General features: G+C 47.1%; 1 protein-coding gene across 3 annotated transcripts in view; it reads right to left on the reverse strand.

Annotated features, from left to right (window-relative positions):
* The window catches only part of Stx18 (syntaxin 18), a 132686-nt gene that overhangs the window by 62428 nt on the left and 49567 nt on the right, over window positions 1–20691 (reverse strand). For all 3 annotated transcript variants that reach the window (XM_029563513.1, XM_029563512.1, XM_008833116.2), the window contains exon 2: window positions 4044–4111. In XM_029563513.1, coding sequence (XP_029419373.1) covers window positions 4044–4111 — 68 coding nt within the window. The remainder of the gene's footprint in view (window positions 1–4043; window positions 4112–20691) is intronic.

A 20691-nucleotide genomic window follows, 5' to 3' on the forward strand; every position in this document is an offset into this window, starting at 1 on the left:
GCTTCTGTGGTCATTTAAAACTGGGAATATTTTGGTCCAGGCTCTTCTGTTTTTCATAGTTTGCACTGAAAAGTCAGCTGTAATCCTAATGGGTTTTCCTTTATATGTGACTTGTCTTTTGCAGCTTTCAGAATTGTCTCTTTGTTTTGCACGTGTTGTGTTTTTACTATGATGTGCCATGGAGAGTTTCTTTACTGGTCCTGTCTCTTTGGTGTTCTATATGCTTCTTGTATTTGTATGGGCATGTCTTTCTTTAATTTTGGGAAATTTTCTTCTACAATTCTGTTGACAGTCTGGTCCATGCCATTATCTTGGGATTCTTCTCCTTCCTGTATGCCTATGATTCCTAAGTTTGGTCTTTTTATTGTGTAACACAATTACTGCATCTTCCATTCTTGTGATTTCTTAAATTTTTCATAATCTTTTCTTGTGTGGTCTAGTTCGTCCTCTTTATCTTCCAGTCTTGATATTCTGTTTTCTATTTCATTTATCCTATTGGTGAGGCTTTCTCCTGTCGTTTCTAATTGGCTTACTGAGTGTTTCACTTCCTTCTTCATTTCAGTCTGAGTATTCTTCAAAATTTCTAACTCCTTTCTGAATTCATTCAGAAGTTTATCCCTTTCTTCCTTCAGTTTTTTTCAGTTCTTTGATTTCTTTGTGTGTTCTTTAAATTCACTGAATTCTTTTATCATGTTTATAATTGTTCTTTTGAGTTCCATGCCTTGCATTATCTCTATGGGGTTCTCATTGTACTCCTCTAGAGGACTATTAGTATTTGGTGGGGATATGTTATTTTTGTTTTTCATGTTATTATTTTTTTCTCTGTGATTTTGACATGTGAATTTCTTTTGTAGTTTCTGATTCTTGTGTGAGACTCAGGCCTTCAAGTTTAGGTCTGCTTCTTTTTGTGAACTTTATGTATCTTTGTGGTTTACTTTTTGGGCATGAAATGCTGGTTCATCTAAGCTTCTGGTTCTCTCTTTTGATTTTATATTGGAGTGGCCGGATTGCTTTTGTCTTCAGGAGTTCCCACAGAGCCCCAATTCAGGTGAGGGTCAGATGTTTTCAGGTTTTCTCCTAAGGTCTGGAACCCTCCAGGCACAATTTAGGTCTCAGGAATTTGGGGGTTGGACTGGCCTGGGAGCCTGGCCCAGGAAAGATGCTGATCTAGGGCAGCTGGTGGCCATGCTACCGAGAGATCCAAAGGCAGATGGGGCAGAAAGATACCTCAAGGCCTCCTGGGGACTGCACTGAGGAGCAAAGGATCAGGAAGAGGAAAGGTCAGCCCCAGTATCCCAGAAAGAGGCTGGCAGGTGGTGTAGGCCCAGGGAAGCAGAGGGAGTTGAGGGCGGGGCCAGGCCCAGAAGCAGAGCTCCTGGGGCCCAGAGAAGGCACTATGTTTGTTTGGATAAAAATGATCAGGGAGCAGTATTGGTTCCCCAGGTGTCTAGGGTCCCAAGATAAGGAATAGGGCAGGGCCCAAACTCGGAGGAGAAAATGGCAGTGGAGATAGGAGGGTGAATGAGGCTGGGGGAGCCATGGCGCAGAGGGCGTAATGGACTTACCCTGGAGAGAGGCCTGTGGGACGAACCTAAAAATTTTATAGCCATTTTTGAAAGAGATGTATCCTTGCTCTGGAGTATGTTACTGAATATGTTAAAGTTGTAATGAAATGCTTCTTCTAATCATGTGGTGTGATGGCTAATCCTGGGTGTTAACCTGACTGGATCTGGGATTAACTGAAATGAGAGAGATCTTCTTGATTGGATCATCTGAAGCTGGAAGACACACCCTAAATGTGGGTGCTACCTTCTGATGGCAGCCCGTATAAAAGGCCACGGCAGAGGAGAACCCCTAGCTTCTTGCTGCTTGTCTTCTCTCTCGTTGGTGAGTTCATCTTGCTGCTGTAGACTGAAGACTAGCTGATCTTTTGGAATTCATCAGACCTTCAGTGCCAGATTGGGACTACTGAGACATCCAGCCTGGTGGACTGAGCGACTACGGATTCTCAGCCTCTACAGTGTGCTGCAGCCAGTGTTAGACTACTCAGACTCTATCCTGTGAGCTAAGCTGACAAATCTCTATACATATATATTCATTCTAGCAGTTTTGTTTCTTTGGAGAACCCTAATACATGTGGTTATTAAATTAAAAAAATAATAATAATTCTTTAAAGCATAAAAATTTGCTTCTTAATAATTAGATGTGGAAAACATTACCATTGAAATCTACCTGATGACTTTATATCCATGCTCAGATGCCAAGGAGCTCAGAAAGTAACCAACTGTGACTAGTAATAATCAGATACATAGAGATTAGAAACGCATGTGCAAACATCTTAGTGTCAATTGCATTAAAAATGAATTTTTCTGTATGAAACTGTATATTTTAATAATGAAATGGAGATCTTTTTTAAAGGTTAAAAACCTCATTTAATTTTATGTCTTATAGGGTTTATACTGAATACAATATTGTATAACTGTATTAATTCAACTGTAAACCTAAAAATTTACAGCCAATTTTGAAAGAGATGCATCTTAGTTCTGGAAATTGTTATTGAATATGTCAATGCTGTTGTAACAAAATGCTTCTTGTACTTATGTGGTTATTAAATAAATAATTTAAAAAAAATTCAAAAACATCTATAAATTTCTTAAGTTACAAATTGTGAACCATGTTATGAAAAAAATACACAAGGTAGAAAAACAAACTCCAACAGGAGAAATCTCTCATAAAGGGGGATCAGAAAAGGCCTCTTAGGAAAAGGACTAACACTGGGGCTGGAGCTGAAGGGCATGTACTGAGAACAGGAGCTCTTCATCTGCACATGCCCTCACAGGGAGATTCCAGAACCTTCCAGAAGGCTGGCATGGCTAGAGCACCATGGCAGGAGGGTCTTGGAGGCTTGGTTGGAAATGAGGCCAGAGAAGAGGGAAGGACCAGATTTGGAGAGGTACAGCCAGTGTGGAGGCTGGGTTGATACTGATGCAGTGGATATTCATGGTTGATCTGCTTAGACAGTGACACAAGCCAACGGATGTTTGAAGAAGACTCTGGCTACTGAGAAGAAACAGGTCTTCACCACCAGGAGGAAGTGACCATGATTTGTATGGGGGATCAATAAAAGATGTGCCATAAGAAACAAAGGCCAAGAGCCAGGCGTGGTGGTACATACCTTTAATCCCAGCACTTGGGAGGCAGAGGCAGAGGGATCTCTGTGAGTTCAACGCCAGCCTGGTCTACATAGCAGTTCCAGGTCAGCTGGGGCTACAGGGAGACCCAAAAAATGAGAAAAGAAACAAAGACCAAGCCAGAGACTTGTTTGCTTCTAGCTGGGGTCAATGTTGAGGAATGAACAAAAGGAGATGGCCACCAGGATGAGCTGGCAGGCAAGAATGACCTGGTGACCCAAGGTGAAGTGCAGAATATGCTCACAAGTACCACCCAGAGAAAAGCCAGAGTCACAGGCAGCACCACCAATGGGGCAAAAAGAGCCTAGCGGGGCCTAGGTCCTTGTTCCTCCACAGGTTCAGCGGAAACAGGTGCATCCCCAGCTTTGTGCGGCTCTACCCAGGTTCAGGGAGTGAGGGTCCCTGTTAGCCGATGATGGCACCCGCAGAGAAACCTGCCTCTGCTGGGCTGTGATGATGGTGATGACGCAGGACTGCAGACCTGCCCTGGCTCTGAGAGATGTTTACTCTGCAGGCCTCTTCCACCGGCAGACTGACTCTCCCCACTGTAAGTCTGAATTGTTGAGGATAGAGTGAGAACATGGATGGACTCACACTGAAGCACATCTGGGGACACAAATTTTACTTGACTGGCTTAATATATATGACAGAATGCATGAAATCTGGTGGGAGGTACAGTGGCTAGGGGAGGGAGTCTAAATATGATTGAAATGTGTTGTGTAAAATGCAAAAAAATTCAATAAAAAATGAAAACAAAAAATTCCCCCCAAATAAAAAACACAAAGAACCAGTGAGGACATAAAGGTGACAGGCACAGGACAACCACAGACCACGGAATAAAACCCCACTTACCTATAAGCATTAATATAATCCTTCCTATGTTCCAGAAGAAAATCTCTCAGCTTCCCAATGTGAGAAATCTGAAATTAAAAAGAAATCAAGCATTTTATGAAGACAGATGTGTCATGGGTGAAGGAAACAGGTTTCCAGTTTAACAGAGACTAGAATGGAGGCTGCAGCAAGATTCTGAAGCTACAAACTCAGAGATTTTCCTTTTAATTTTGGGGGAAGGGGCTGTAACAAGGCCTTGCAATGTTCCCCAGTCTTGTGATCCTCCTACCTCCACATCCAGAGTACCAGGACAACAGGCATGTGCCACCACACCCAGTTTACAGCTTTGGTTTTAGACTCTCAGTCATTACGGAGGTAACCCTCACTGGTCTATCCACGGCAGCCCGTTCCCTCACAGGTCTAAGCACAAGAAGCACAGGTGATCATCAACAGCTGTGGAGGGAGTGGGTCTACACACAGAACAGCACTTCTCACAGGAGAACCACCCTGATGTCTACAGATGAGTGGCTGAAGTTGGTTCAAACTAGCAATATAAATGTTCGGAAAGGTACCCCAAGACACATAAAACCACAGAGGAAAGGATGAGGCATGACTATGACACTCACTATTTAGCATATAAACACTGACTGAGTCTAACACTGGGCACCAACAACCTCTTTAGACATGTTCTCTGTCTCTTCCCAGGGGGTCCTGCGGCATGCACTGATCACTGTTCCTGTGAGTGAGCTGGGACTATTGAGTTCCAGGGCTACATAGTAAGACCCTATCTCAACAAACCAAAAACATCCAAAGCATACAATTCAACTTCTCTAAAGTTTGAATGTGTAAGGCATGTATCAGAACTGTGTGCTGTATATATACAATGTCAGTTTATTCTCAAACTAGGTCCAAGCCTATCAGCAAAGGGACCAGAGCTTAGCCAAGAAGCTCTCCAATGACAGTAGTGGTCATGCAGCTAAACTGTTTTCTCTTTCTCTGCATGGATGTTGCCCAGGTTCTCTTAGGGTCCCTTGTTCCTGGCATGGGCTGACAAACCACATAACACATCTTTATCTGAATTTTGCAGAGTTTATAACTTTGCGGGGGCAGGGGACTTACAAAGAAACAAACACCCAACACCCAGTACCCAGCACGGCTCAGCCCACCATTCCGTATCGCTTTTGCCCATGGTCTGCCTCATCTCGCGTCCCCATATGCCCACTCACCCCACAGAGTTCCATGAGGAGTCCATGGGGTCCTCGCAAGGTCCCCCGGCACCCCACAGGATCCAGGGCATGCTGGCTCACCTGCTCCCTGTTCCCTGCTTCCCAGATGGTGCCAATCCTTTCATTCCAATCTCTCCCCACACTAGCCTCCACCCTTCTTCCCAGGGTGCCCTGCACTAGCCCATGGCTCTTTAGAAGTCTGGGAGGAATAAATCATTTTCGGGCTACAATGGATAACTGTCATGTAGCATTAGCCTGTATCCATCTATATTAATCCAAGACCCATTGATATGTTTTGTTACTGATTTGTTAGGACATATTGTGTGTATTTTTCTTTTTTAAGAATCTAATAGAAATTTCAAAAGCCTAAAGAAATCTTGGGGCTGAGGAGATGGCTCAGTTGGGAATCCTTGCACACAGTATAAGGACCTACCTGAGTTCAGATCTCTAGTACCTACATCAAGAAGCCAGATGTAGCAATTGGAGCCTGTAATCCTAGGACTGGGGAGATGGGATGCCTGGGACTTACTGGACAGCTAGTCTAGTATAGTCAGTAAGCTGCAGTTCAGTGAGAGACCCTGCCCTGCCTCAAAAAATAATGGAGGATTGAGAAAGATACCTGATATCGACCTCTGGCCTCCACACCCATGTGCACACACGTGTGTACCTGCACAGAAGTGCACACGCACACAAATCTACCTGCTTCTTTACTTCCTTTCTTTCTTGGCATTCAAATATTTTATATCATGTGCTGGTAAGTACTGAGTTCTACTGATGTCATTTTAAAAATTGTGGTGATACTCCTGCTTCTGCCTTACCACACCCCCAGCTTATGCTTTGGATTTGCAATATTTCCACATATAGTGCTATCTTAACAGTCATATGGTAAAGTAGGAATATTTATTTAATGAAAAAAAGCCATTTTGATATCAAGTTTGATAAAGAAATCAGTGCAACATGAAAGCACACTCCCTGGTGTAAGCAGTGTAAACCTCTTAGTCTTGGTGTCACTAAATGGTGTGAGGAAGAGGGTGGGGAGGTGGATCCTGTGACTTAGGAAGGGACACTGGTGCTATCTCTGCGGGACTAGGTGGGTGACAGGATGTAAGGGTTAAGAACAGGGATCACGCTGAGGGCTGCAGCTGTGCTGTGGGGCGGTCTACAGGCTGAGGCCAGCAATGCTCCATCTTCATTGTGTGCCTTTGCAGCAGTTCTGCCTCGGCCTGGAAAGCTAACCCCATTCTGTCTAGAAAGTCCTTCCTCCCAGCTTCACTCGGATGCATGAGGCCTTCCCAGCACCTTCCTGTGTGTGATGCAATGTCCAGGGAGAAGTATTCATCTGTGATCCCCACCAGACTTCAGCCAAGTTCCTTCAAGTCAGGATCTCTGTGCTCCTCACTTTTGTATCTCTGGCAGTGCCTACATGTCGGGAAGGGAAAAGGAGGAGGAAAAGGGGCAGAAGGAACTCCCACAGAAAAGGCTTCAAAATGGGATAACACTGCCCTAGTGGCTGGATTCAAAAGCATATGGAAGGTGTCACATAGACGGGACATGATGAGGACAAGCCAGCTATGTGTGCAGATGAGCAGCTCTGCAGCAGAGCTGGCAGAGAGCACTCAGGTATGGAGAGGGTAGTCTGATGCATTTCACAAGATCATCTGTTCCCAAAGTGACCATCTTCCTCCTGAGTGGTGATTCACCATGGACAGGTATTCTCACCAGTGAGCTGCAGTTTGGTTACTGTCTCCCACCAGACAGGATGAGTGCAGGACAAAGAATAGAGAAATCTGTGTTTCTAACACCAACTGCAGTCTAAAATAAAAACCCAACTAAAGCCAAAAGAAACAAGGAAAAAAGGGAACGTGATGCTTACTTTGTAACTCCTTGTGCCAGTCACCACTAGTGAGCTGTTTTGTTTAAGTCTGATGACCACCTGTAGAAATGAATGTTTTTCTTCATAAACTGAAAACTAAAGTCCTAACTACGCTCAGGGAGCACAGGCTCCCGGAGCGCTGTGGTGAGTGTGCACAGTGGTGCATGCAGCTGAGCTACTGTTGAAGCCACTGTGATCCCTGCGCCGACCTGCAGTGACCTCACTGGTAAGCGAGCCTCCCACTCGATTCATGCTATTAAGGAATCACACAGAATTGCTGTTCAGGTATGAGAACACTGTGTGTCCTTGATAGCATGTGATCTTTGATTTTAGAAATAAATGGTGAACAAATGAAATACTACCCAGGATTCACTTCAAAGGATGAAAGATGAGCTATGAGTCATGCCAACAGGGGACATGCGTGTACAGAGCTTGGGGCGGCATCCTCTCTATTTCAGCATGCACCTGAGACTTCCGTAATAAAACGTACTGTAAGTCCTCCCATTGGCACTTTCTTCGTTTAACTTCAGTCATTCAAAGATATTTTCTGCTAACAAAGTACTAGCAATCCATACTTGTGCCAACACTAGATCCCAGCCATCTTGAGCTACTTTATCTCTAAGGACTTGAATTGTTTGCCTAGGTTGTTTAAGAGAACTAAGTACATTAAAAAACAAACAAAAAACACCACCACAAACAAAGCCTTCACTGATTCTCTAAGGTGACAGGATCCCCGAGCCCTGTATGCATTAGCTGTCTACACTGCCAGCCCCTCTGGCAGGTAGCAACACTGCCATGTGCCTATTCGACAAGGGAGAAAACTGAGACAAAAAGGGAAGTCAACGGGTCAGAGACCCATGAGTTCAGGTCTATGAGAGACTCAGGCAGCCTAAGAACCAGGCTTGACATCTCTAGCACCTTATTCACAGGAAAATGGTGAGAACCTGTGGAACACAGTCCATATAAGCAGCATCAGGCGCATCTCTGTACCTACATTCTGCCACACACTATAGCTACTCCAGCCCCAAGCACCAGTCACCTCATCTATGTATCAGGTAACACACACACTGCTAGACATACACAGCAATTGTGTGACTTGAACATCATCCACCACCTCACTTAGTAACTGTGGAAAGTGAGGCCTGCACAAGGTCACAAGGCCAGGGGGTGACAGACCTGGAATGGGCCACCAACCAATCTGTCTGACTCAAAGGCAGTGCTGCTCATTCCACACTGTGCCCGAGTCTTCCTTCATACACACAGGCTGGGTTTCATGTGGAAATACTTGCAGTTGTTGATCTAAAAAATTGTTTTTAATTAAAAAATATTTTATTTACTTTCTTATTTTATGTGCTGTGTGTCTGCCTGCATGTATGTTAAGTGTACCACATATATGCAGTGCCTGAAGAGATTGTTAGATCCCCTGGAACTGGGGTTATGAATGGTTGTTAGCCACCATGGGGGTGCTGGGAATTGACCCCCTGGGTCCTCTACAAGAGCAGCCAGTGCTCCTAAATGCTGAGTGATCACTCCAGCTCCTAATGTCAAACTTCACATTACTTACTGGGTGCGCAGTTGGGGGGGTGGGGAGGTGTGTGTGTGCCTTGGGGCACTTGTGGAGGCCAGGGACAATAAGTGTCAGTTTTCTTCTTCCATTTTTATGTAGGTTCTGGGGATCAAACTCAGGTTTATCAGGTTTGGGCACAAAGCACCTTTACCTACTGAGCCATCTCATAAGCCCTAAAATATATATATGTTTTTGAAGTTAAAATTTTAACTTTAAAATTTTTATCTGCACTAGATATAGATAGACCTGACAGAGACCTTCTGTCTTCACAGACCCAAGCCATCTCCTTCGAAATCAGATGCTGTTCCCTGTGTTTTGCAACCCAGGAGGTTCAGAATTGGCAAGGCCCTTGGGACTTCAGAAGGTCCATAAGGAAAGAGGATGGTCAGAAAGGCTGCAGCTTGTGGTGACCAGCCCATTTGACCACCATCATCAAGCTGCTTCAAGTAGTTTGAACATGCAAGGAAGCCAACACCCACCTGGGTCAATCTACATCCACGAAGGGAGAAGTGCCACACAGACTGTGGGGTTTGGAAAGTACATGCAGAGGAGAGGGGGGAAGTCGGGAGTCATCGGTGACTCTTGGCTGTACCCTCTGCTCTGACAGTCCTGTTGAGGGTAGTCCTCACTCCTGCCTCCCTGTGCCTTGTGTGGCAGGCCCTCAGCTAGCCTGAGTTCCCAGCCCATCTTCCAACCTTTCATCCCGCCTCTCAGAAGAGGAGTGTCTTACCTGGTCGGATCTGGAGAGGAGGACGCACAGCCTTCTCCTCCCCTTTTCAGTGTGGCCAGCCAGCAGAAGGGATGTTGGGCCCACATTCAGCCACACTTGGCCACAAATCTAAGGTAGTGTCTCCTTCTCTCCTATACTTTCCTTTCAGGTGGTCCCAATATTGGGCTGGGAAGAATGGACACATTTCACATACTCCCTGAAACACTTCATCTTTGCCAAATGAAACTGAGCAAGCTACTGAAGCTCCCCGGGCTTCACCACAAAGGGAAGGGAATAAAAGTTACTTTAAAAAATACAGTCCCCTGAAGACTCACTCTGCATCAGTCAGCACCTGGCGTCCCTTTTCCCTTTTACTCTCCTAACACAAGACAGGGTCGGTCCTATGATAATCCTGTTTCACAGATGGGAAGACATGGAGGTGTCACATTACATATAAATGGCTCAAAATAAACAGAAGGCTTCCTGACTGCCAAAGACAGAGCCTGTATGCTTCCAGTGTCCACAGCTCTACCCACAAGGATGACCCTGCTGTCCCCTCTGAACATAACATCTCAGAGGGCTGCTTGTACCAAGAGAGATCAAACCAGTTCGGTGAAGGCACTGCCTGCAGCTATGGGAGAGCACAAAGCTGCCTGGCTCTTCACACAGCCATCAAAACTACAGGTACCAGCTCATCTGTTCCTTTCCTCCTCTGAAGATGTCAAGTTCACTTTTAACTAATAAAGCTAGTTTTCAGATCATCCGACATTGAAGTTCTCCACATGAGCCACTTACTGGCAAGCTGTTACAGACCAGCAGCAGTGTGGTCCTACAGCATGGCCCTACAGTAGGTGCACTCGACAGGGAAAACAACTGTCACATACCTCACCTTGCACATATAAGGGTTTTCTAGGAAGGACCCAACACTACCAAAACACCCCACTTTGTGAGCTGAGACTGCCCTGCTGACAGGGACTTGCCACAGAGATGGATGGTTTTCCCACAAATTGGTGGCTGAGTGGGGATGAATCCAAGCAAAACTCAACTGCCCAAGGTGTATACCGCAATCCATGCATGGAAAACATGAAATGCCTACTTAAAGCTGACTATATCCAGACAGGAAACTAAAGACTACTCATCAAAATACTGATGGCCTTTTGGGTAGTCAGATTTGGAGATCTGTGTGTTGGCTTCTCATCACTGTGACAAAGGTGTCTGAGAAGATCGACCTAAAGAGGAAAAGAGTCATTGTGGTCCATGTTTCGATGGTCTACTGGCTCGGGTGCACTTAAGCCTGTGGCAGGTCAGAACGGGTGAGGCTGCCACAGGAGCCTTCTGGGGGTCTGGGGGTGCACCACGACCAAACCAGAGCACTTCACTTTTTGCACATAATGCACTTTTTGCACATAATCTTTGTTTTGGTTCTATTGTCTTTGAACATGAAATCCTCCTGCCTCAGTCTCCAGAGTTCTGAGGTTACAGGCTGCACCACCATACCAGCTAAATATTTTTGAACAAGCAGTATGCCTTGTCTTAGTCAAACAGAAATGCTTTTCAAAGAAACACACAAGGGGAGGGAAAACGGCTCTGGCTTCTCTGTCTACAACCACACAGGGACATGTCCAAGCCTCCCTTAGGGCCCACCCTTGTGACCTTCTCCAGCCTCAAAGCCTGGCCCCTTTCCTTTTTGGTGTGTGTGTTTTTGAGACAGAGCTTACACTAGAGCCCTGGCTGGTCTGGAACGCAGAGACCTCCTGTGCCACCACGCTCAGCTCTTGCCCACTTTCTGACAGTCCTGCCCATAAGGCTGTACTGGGGGGGGGGGCAGCTCCTCCGAGGGTCCGCTCCCATTTTCAGGCCAGGTAAACGGTCCCTGAGTCAGCACAGAGACGCCCCGCCTTGTTTCGGATCACGCTGATGTCGGTCTATTAATAACAGAGTTGCTCAAGCATATGCCTAGTCCAAAGTAATTTTTTTTTTAAAGAGAGAGGGGGGCTCATTAAGCAGCCTTGGCTGGCCTAGAACTTGCTTTGTACATCAAGCAGGTCTTGAACTCACAGAAGTCCTCCTTCCTCTGCCTCCCGAGTGCTGGGATAAATTATAGGTGTGCACCACCATGCCAGGTTTCACAGGTTTTCCTTTCTTTTTAAATTTTATCATTTCATTTTAATTTTTTTTTTCGGTCTTTTTGAGACAGGGTGTCCCTGTAGCCCCAGCTGGCCTGGAACTTGCTATGTAGACCAGGCTGGCCTTGAATTCATAGAGATCCACCTGCTTCTGCCTCCCCAGTGCTGGGATTGAAGGCATTGTGCTACCACACCCAGCTCTTTTTCTTTCTTAATAAAAAGAGATTTACTCTATTTTTATTTATGTGAGTGTGTGTGCACATGTACACGCGGTGCCTGCACAGGCCAGAAGAGCGTTTCAGAGCCCCTGCAGCTGGAGTCACAGGCAGCTGTGAGTCTCATGTGGGTGCTGGGAACGGAACTCATCCTCTGCAAGAGTAGCAAGTGTTCTTAGCCTGGGCCATCCGGAAGAAGTTTCCTAAGAACTATCTAGCTCTTCAACCCGTTGGTTTTCTAGGCCTTCAAGAAGTCTCCTGGGCTGAGGGGCTGAGGGCGGATCGGCTGTACGCGCCCCTGGCCACCAGATGGCAGCACCGGAGTTGGAGGGAGCAGGACCAGGCGCTTCCCAAAGGTACCGCCACGTTCCCTCCGACAGAGGCTTTGCTTTGTTAGTTTGGAATCCAGGATTCCTCGCCCCGAACCTCGCAGAGGCTGAGGCTGAACGGCTGCTGCAGTGCACCTCCCTGCACCGTGTCCAGGAAGACCTAAGCGCGGGGCGGCACGCTGGAGGCTCCTTCGCGGTGCCCGGTAAAGTACCTAAATTACCGGGGCAGGCTGACCTGTGAAACAAAAGTCCGGCACACAGTGGTCTGGCTCCTCCAGACACAGCCGCACTTGCGCCGCACGGCCTGTTCAAAGCCCTCCGGAGGCTCTTCGGCCGTCACAGCAGTGGTTTGACTTGTAGCCCCCTCCTCTGCCCAAGATGAGAGGAATTCTGTTCTGCTGGCACTCACAACACTTCCAACAAAGGCCTGATTGATTACGAAACACTAAGTACCGATTTGCATAATTTGCCTCTGAAAGAAACAAGCATTGTTCAAGATTAAAGAGACTCCAGTGGGTACCTCTGGCATATTGTAAAAAGTTCCTGGTAACACAAAATCATTATTTTTTTCATTCCATCAGTGGGCACAGCTTGCTGTTCAGTTTAGTATGCAGCCTGAGGCACAGCCAGGACACCACAGTAGTATAAATGCTCGCCAGCCACTGATAGCTAAGATGATTTTTCACAACGATCATGTTCCCAAGTTCAATTTGGGACCTACTGACTAAATTCAGAATCCACTACCTTCCCTCTTAATTGAAAAAGGCACCAACATCAATTACTAAAAATTGGAATGGGAAGTCCAGAACCAGCACACCTCTGGACTTATAGGGACCCTGCTTATCATAGTGGGGACCTCTGAGCTCTGCCCCACTCCCCAACAGACTAGTCACCAAGCCCGGCTGCCCACTGCCCCCCACAGCTGGTTCATCAGGACTGAGGTGGAGGGGCCTTTCTTCTTTCTCTTCTTTCAGTAGCAGTGGGGTTAGCAAGTCCTATGGGCTCAGCTCCTCCTTCCACTTTCCCCCAATCCTACAATGAGGCCCCTCGGGGAAGGCAAGGCCTGCAGGGGTGGCAGTTCCAAGGGGCTTCTGGGTACTTCCTGTCTAGGTCTCAGAAGTCCCTAGGGAGGCTGCAGCCTAGGCAGGGGCTGTAGCCTCCCTAGGGTGTCAGCACACTCTATCCAGGTCCTTTTCTTAAACTCTAGGGCCTGTCCCCCATGCTAACTCTGGAATCTGCTTCTTAAAGTTCAGCTTGGTGCCTTTACACTTCCCTCTGAGCACATTCATTCCAATCTATGGCTTTATTTACGAACTCTATAAAACATTCACCAGCCTCACCTCTCTCTGTGTTCTAGTCATCTCATCTCCTGGACATACCACTGGTGTGCTGAAGCAGCATGTCCCTGAAGGACACTAGTGAACACTCCACCCTGCCTTACTGCCAGTTCCTTCCGGTTCCTATCACCCCAAAGACAAAGCCTTGATCCTTTCTCTCCCTCAGTTCCTAAGTGGGAAAATCACAGGTATCTCTTATACCCACAAATAAAGCAAGTCAGCTAGTCCTGATACTTACTTTGCTAAGCATCTGCCAGAGCGACTGGCACCACTACCTGCTCCACCCCCACAGTCCCTCGCACCCTCTCCCCCCAACACTAAAACCTCCCCACCCCACCAGAGCCTTTCTCCGACCCCGTCCCTCCCTCAGCAGCTCCTTTCTCACCACCACTCATTCTGGTTCTAGTACCCTCTCTGCACAAAGCCTTCCCAAGGCACACTGGATGCATCTGATAAATGTCAGCTGGATGTATAAAGTGCTTTAATGGATAGTCTAGAAGCCTTGGTCTGAATTTTCACCAAGAACCGATACCAATCTAACTAGACAACAGTTCCCAGAATTCCGTGCAAAAAGAGACTGAGAGGATCATGTGAACAAGATGAGACCTGCTGCTCTTTCTAGTTTCCCCTTGTATTCTAGTGAAGGAGTTCTGAGTGGAGACGGCAGGGCTAAGCAGGGGGCAAAGCTGGGTCCTACCCTGTCAGAGGCCATGGTAGCCTAACTCCAGCAACAGATTTTTCAGCACCCTGAAAAGTACTGCTTTCTTCCTAGCGCGAGCTTCTGTCCTTAAACAGCAAACCAAACCACTCTCAAAAGTCAGAGAAAAACCTCCATTCTTGGTGGGAATGATAAAGTTTAAGAACTTCCCATTACATTTTAGAGGCCAAGTAGCCCCATATAGTGCTTAAATTGCCCATTAGTCTCAAGGGAACGTCACTTTTCAAACAGGCCTTGGGCTCCTCGGCCTGGAGAAAAGGCAAAGGCCCACAGACTGGCCCTCCCCATTCCTTTTTCTTGCGCTTCTCTCCATTGCTCAGGGCTCCCTGGCCTCCAAGCTGCAGGCCTGCTGCGGTGCAGACCATAAAGCAGTGCCTGCGCCCCCCAGGACTAGCAAGGCTCTGCAGACTTGGGAGATGCCTAATTGTGAAAAGCAGCAAGCGAGGGGCCCACTGCCTCTCAGGGGTGTCATTCCACTTCAAACAGCACAAAATTCTTTCCTCTGAATCAAGTTCAAAGGGCCAGGAGCATAGCTCAGCAGTGGGTGCTTGCCTAGCTCCCAGGAGGCCCCGAGTTCAATGCCTAGCACTGGGATGCACAGCCCAGCTCCTGGGTCCCAAACACTGCAGGCTTCCCTCTCTCTAAGCTAAGGGATCGCAGGCCCCTCAGGAATTCTTTACCTGAAGTAATACCTGGGGCTTCTGGCCACATTTATTAACTTTGAATACGCCAGGTCCTGGGCCTTGCCACTCAATGTGATTCCCAGGGTAGTCTCCAAATCTGCTCGGCAGGTGTCACTGCCTCCCTTGTCTGAACTTAGGGTGTCTACTGAGGTCACTTCAGAAACCCACCTTCACCTCACGGAGTTCTCGGGCTGACTCCACTAAAATGGCTTCTTCCAGGAGTGCTCCTGATAAACCAGGTCTTCCTTCTGTTCATGTCACTGCCTGGCCTCTTGTCATTTGTAATTCTGAACACTTTACCATCAAAGACAATTATAATTAAAAATCACCAATGAGGGGCTGGAGAGATGGCTCAGCGGTTAAGAGCACTGGCTGCTCTTGCAGAGGACATGGGTTCAGTTCCTAGTACCCACATGGCAGCTAACAACCATCCATAACTCCAGTTCCAGGGGATCCGACACCCTCTTCTGACCCCAGAGGACACTGCATGCATATGGTGCCCTTAAATACACAGGGGCAAAATACTCTTACACATGAAATAAAAATACATTTTTAAAAATGTCCTAAATCGGGGCTGGAGAGATGGCTCAGTGGTTAAGAGCACTGACTGCTCTTGCAGAGGACCCAGGTTTGATTCCCAGCACCCACATGGCGGCTACAAACCATCCTTAACTCCAGTTCCAGGGGAATCCAAAGCCTTCTTCTGACCTCCGTGGGATACCGCATGACATGGGTGCACTTACATACATGCAGGCAACACACTCATACACAGAAAATAAAAATAATAAAATTTTAAAAAACAAAAACATTAAAAAAAGTCTTAAATCTTAGATGGAAAACTGGGAGCTTGGCATGGTGGCACGGCTGTGCCTGCCACTTCAAAGCTAAGGTAGCAGGACTCTACATTTGAAGCCAGCCTAGGCTGCATTTTGAAACAGGGTCTCAAGACAAAAAAAGATGAAAATGTGAGCTAAAGCAGCATGGAGCTCATGGCCTTCTCTGCCTGTAGTGCAAGTGCGCAGACTACGCTGTGGTGCTCACTTTATCTGACCGTCTCCAGGTCTGTACACTGTCACCCCACACACCTCAGCTCCACCCACCCCTACCACTCCCCCTCCTGGCTTCTGGGTTGATTCTGTGACCTATTTAGTGCAGCCATGGCTATCCAATAGTGTATTTAAACTGTTTTCTCAAGAATACCTCTGACTGTACTGAGCACTGACCTCTGGAAGCAGACACTGCTCTAGGCTTGCCTAGCAACATGACCCCAAAGCAGACGGTGGGCTGGGCTCTGGACTACTTAGCAAGTTCACTAGCACTCAGTGTGCCTGGAAGCTTTTCTTTCATTTGTCCACTTGGCAAATATGTAGGACCAAGGATGCGTTAGGGACATAAGTGGGGAGGACAGGCCACCCAGTTCAACTCAAGAATCCAATGGGGTTTCATACAGCTGCTCAAACCCAGTCCAGATCCTGCCTGTCTTCCAGGTTGCGTGTGAAGGGTGTGCAACGTGGCAATGCAAAAGGGTTCATTACAGACCTGGGTTCTGTGCCCAGCTCCATCCCATACTAGTGACGTGGTCTGGTCTGGTCTTGTCACTCGGTCTGTCTGAGCCTTCCTCTCTCAGGTATAAACTTGAGACAACAATGCAGAAGTGGCTCTAAGCCAGTGATCCTGTCTGAAGACTCTGACACTGACTGCCGCAGAACAGGTGCCGAATCATTCCAACTTCCTTACTTCACCTTCGTAGGAGTTGCCATAAAGTGAGCTGCCCGTCTTTATAGAAAGCTGAACTTTGAGAAGACAGCTGCCAGGGTTGGGGATTCAGCTCAGCAAGCTAAGGCCCTGAGTTTGGTCCCCAGAACTACAGGGGGGAAAAGACAACTGTCAACAGCACCCCCCCACTCCTCTCAAATACAAACTACAGATCAAATCAGCTTTGACTTGCCATTCATGATGAGCCAGGTCCCATTCAGCAAACAGCAGAATGATGAGTTTTAAGGACAGTAACAAGAAACAGCAATAAACTAATAAGTCTGGTTGGTGGGCATTGGGCTGCTCATTCTGCTCTGTTCTGTGAAGGTTCAGTGGTGTCTTCCTTCTTATACCAACTAAGGTAAACTAGGATCACCCACATTCAAAACCACAAAAACACTATCTTCATTAAAATTGGTTAACTTATGTAGCATTTATCATGACTGATTCCATTTGCATTTGATCTGGTCTGTTGAGGGCCAAGAGCAGGGGCCCAGTCTAGAGCAATGGCTGCCTCCAGTCCTGCTTAGCACAGCACAGGCGATCAGAACACTCAACTCCAAGGACAGAAGTTCAGTGCAGCTCAGTTCTCTACCTGAAGGCACAGAATGCCACTTCCTCAGGTGTGCTAGAGGATGAGGCTGGTCTGGGCAGAAGTACATATTCTCGGGTGCTGAGTCGTAGGAGTGAGGTGAGATGCTGTTACCAGATGAGGCTCCAAAACCATCAAGGGGACTAAGAATTCTCAAGTCCCACGGCCCCCTTCTCTGCAAAGCAGACAACAGCCTTCTGCCAGGGAAGTCTCTGTGTGCCACACCTCCATGGTACAACAGCCCAGTGCAGCCCATCTCAGCCTGTGCCATGCACAGTGTCCTCAGAGCCTTCCTGCTTTCTAATGCCTTTCCCAGCGTGAGCTCTCCTCATCCTGACTCACCACACATTTTCTCCAGGTCCACTCTCATTCTTGACCTTCACGGACAGCTTTAGCCCTTCCTCTCCTGAGGGCAGAAAGTGTGGTGGGTGGTCAGGATGCAACAGAGAGCAAGATGCCATCTGAGGTTCAGTGATGAGCCGGATCTGCTGTCAGGGTCACCAGTGCGGAGTCCTCATCCGCACCCACAGACAGGAGGATTCTATGGTTCTTTCCCACTCAAATTCCAAGACAATTCATGATGGCTGATTAGAGCAACTTGAGCGCTATGTGACCACGTGGCTGGTCTCATAGACTTGTTTATGCTTTAGCGTGACTCCAAGGCTTTGTGCATCTGAGATGTATTAACTTAGTGCTTTTCTGACCTACTCCAATTCAACGACAGAACCTTCAAAGTCTGGGTTCAAGAAATTTTAAATATTTGTAATAGTTCACACGTTAGTAAGGTGTAAGGAAAACAGTAAAATATCACCTTGACAATTTGTGAGAAGTCCTAATCTGGGCATATTAGATATGTTGCTGGGTAAATATGCAACAGGAATGATGACGGCAGAGACTGACATGGTGCTCACGACACAGCAAGAAGAGTTGCAAGGCTTCCCACAGGCAGGCGGGAGAGGCTGCTCAAGGCCTCACTGCCAAGTGCTGAAGCTGTCCCTCGCTGAGCCTGCATCAGAGCCTGTACTTGGCACCCTTCCCTGCTCTTAGTATTTTCACAGCCATAGCAAGAAGGGTGAGAAGAAACAGCATTCACGCTAAAATCTCAACCCTTAAGATTATTTACATATCTTAAGTAGTTGGTATACAATTGACTTGAGTTTTACTTTCTAGGAGGGATTATATTTTTAATTTCCTTAGTGATCTTACAAAGAGTCACAAACATCAGAAGCACAGCCCTGACCTTTCTATGGGGCACAGATGCCTGAGGTGCCAACCAAAACTAAGACTCTGACCTCTTCTTTTCAGCAGCACGCAGACGCAGCAGGGCCTTCCACTACTGCCTATTCTGAGCTTTGAGGCTCTTTACTCACGGGAACTCAGGTTAGGAACTCTGCTAACAAATGCCACACACACACACACACACACCACAGCCCCACTGTAAGTACCCTCATAGGGAGGACTTTCCAGCTCAGCACTGAGGGCTTGGCAGAGCTTGTTTTCAGTTACCACTGACTAGGTGTGCTAACAGGGTAAGGGGGGAGCAGAGGTGGGAGAAGATGAACCCATGTGAGAGCAACCCACACAGCTGCCTTGTAACTGCTGGAGAAGGGCAAGGTGGAAAAGACCCTCCAGAACATTCTTGCTATAAACCATAATAAGTATGCCGTGCTCACTGTGGCCAGGCCCTGGGTCAGACCCTTGTATTGACCATCTCATTTATTCCTCAACACAATGAGGGAACAGACGAGGAAATTGGCCCAAAGTCCTACAGCTGATGAAATGGAAAGCCAGGGTCAACTCAGAATGGCCCCCAGAGTTTCTGCTCTTGAGTTCTTTCCTGTGAACCTCCAAGGTTGGGCTCTCTGGGGTAAAACTTGTCTCACGTAAATGATCCATTAACTGATCAGTTTCTGCAAAAGCATTTGCTAAGGGTTACATTTTTTCCACCCATGACAGAAAATACTACACAAATAAGCATGACTACATTACAGTCCACTCCACGCCCCAAGAACACGCCACTCCCTTCTGTGGGGAAGGATTTAAAAGTCCAAAAGAACTGTGTCTTACTCACTTGGGAGTCCCAAAACCCAGGACAGCTCCCAGCTCAACAAATGTCTTCATCCAACAAATGAAAGAAAGATGCAATTTGTCAAGAATTTGTCATTTAAACTGAACATTCAGGAGCAGCTAGACCTAAAACGCATAGTTATGATATAAAGGGGTTTTAAAAATATGGCTTTTTTGGGCTGGAGAGATGGCTCAGAGGTTAAGAACACTGACTGTTGTTGAAGAAGACCCGGGTTCGAATCCCAGCACCCACATGGCAGCTAACAACTGTCCGTAACTCCAGTCCCGGGGGATCCAACAGCCTCTTCTGACCTCCGTGGGCAATGAACGACACAGGCACACTTACCTACATGCAGGCAATTACACACATACACATAAAAATAATAAATAAAATATTTTTAAAATATGGCTTTTTCAAGGTCTTTTGCAAACATTTAACACACCCCAGAGGCACATAACCTTGGACAACAGAGAGCCACCTTCAGACCTACAATTCAAACCACCAGCAACGACTGCAGCACTCAAAAGCACAAAGCTCCAGAAACTGAACACGGTGCCCTGACATCCCCCCTCTGAATTACAGCATCAGTTATGAAGGATGGGCAACAAAGTGAGACATAGTGAAGCACGTGGAAAACCACGAACGCAGTCCACACCTCTCCGTCTCACTCTCCTGGACTCCTAGCCAAGGGTTAAAGGGATCTGCTAGGAAGACACAGACGCTCTGTGAGCCGAGAGCAAGAGCTAGGCAACTCTCCAGTCTTCTACCTAGAGCAGCGGCTGCGACCACTAGGTGGCACTCTCTACCACACTGCTCCCCAGCAAACAGTACAGTACATCAAAATGACAACAGCCTGGTTTTAAGATGATTTGTCTCTTGAGGATATACATTTGGTTTAAGTTTCCACTGCAAAGTTAAAGTTCTTAAGATAGGTCATGCAGATCAATTGCTCCTGTAATCTGAAACTCAAAAGAGCAAGTAATATCTAAACAAGGGGAGGGGTGGCCTGAGCTTAGGAGGGTCTCTGAAAGCCAGGAGACAGTCTGCCTGGCTACCCCTAATCTCACCATCAAAACTGTTACCTTGTGCAGTTTCTGCTTCACATCAGCAAGAGACCAGCAGCAGCAACGGTGAGCAGCACAAAGGGAACGCAGTCAACGGCTCCACTGCCGCGACGCCAATCATTTACACTCACCAGAAAACGCTGCTCTGATAACACTTGCACCCCCGAAGTAGAAGTCTGCTCTCTGTTAGCCTACCTCTTCTCTTGCAGAAAAACACAGCTTTATCATGAAGCTCTGAGGAAAGGTCTTGGTGACGAGATCCACAGCCTGGCCTCCAGTCATCTTTCAGCTGAGTGAACCAGATAAAATGCAGAATATACCGCCTCCTCTAGCATGACTGAAATCCAGGGCCTCGGCTCATCTTATTGTTCTCGGTCCTCGAAAAACTATAGGTTCCTTTCCCTTTC

This window comes from Nannospalax galili, unplaced genomic scaffold, assembly GCF_000622305.1.
Source record: "Nannospalax galili isolate Female #2095 unplaced genomic scaffold, S.galili_v1.0 scaffold1076, whole genome shotgun sequence".
NCBI lineage: Eukaryota > Metazoa > Chordata > Mammalia > Rodentia > Spalacidae > Nannospalax > Nannospalax galili.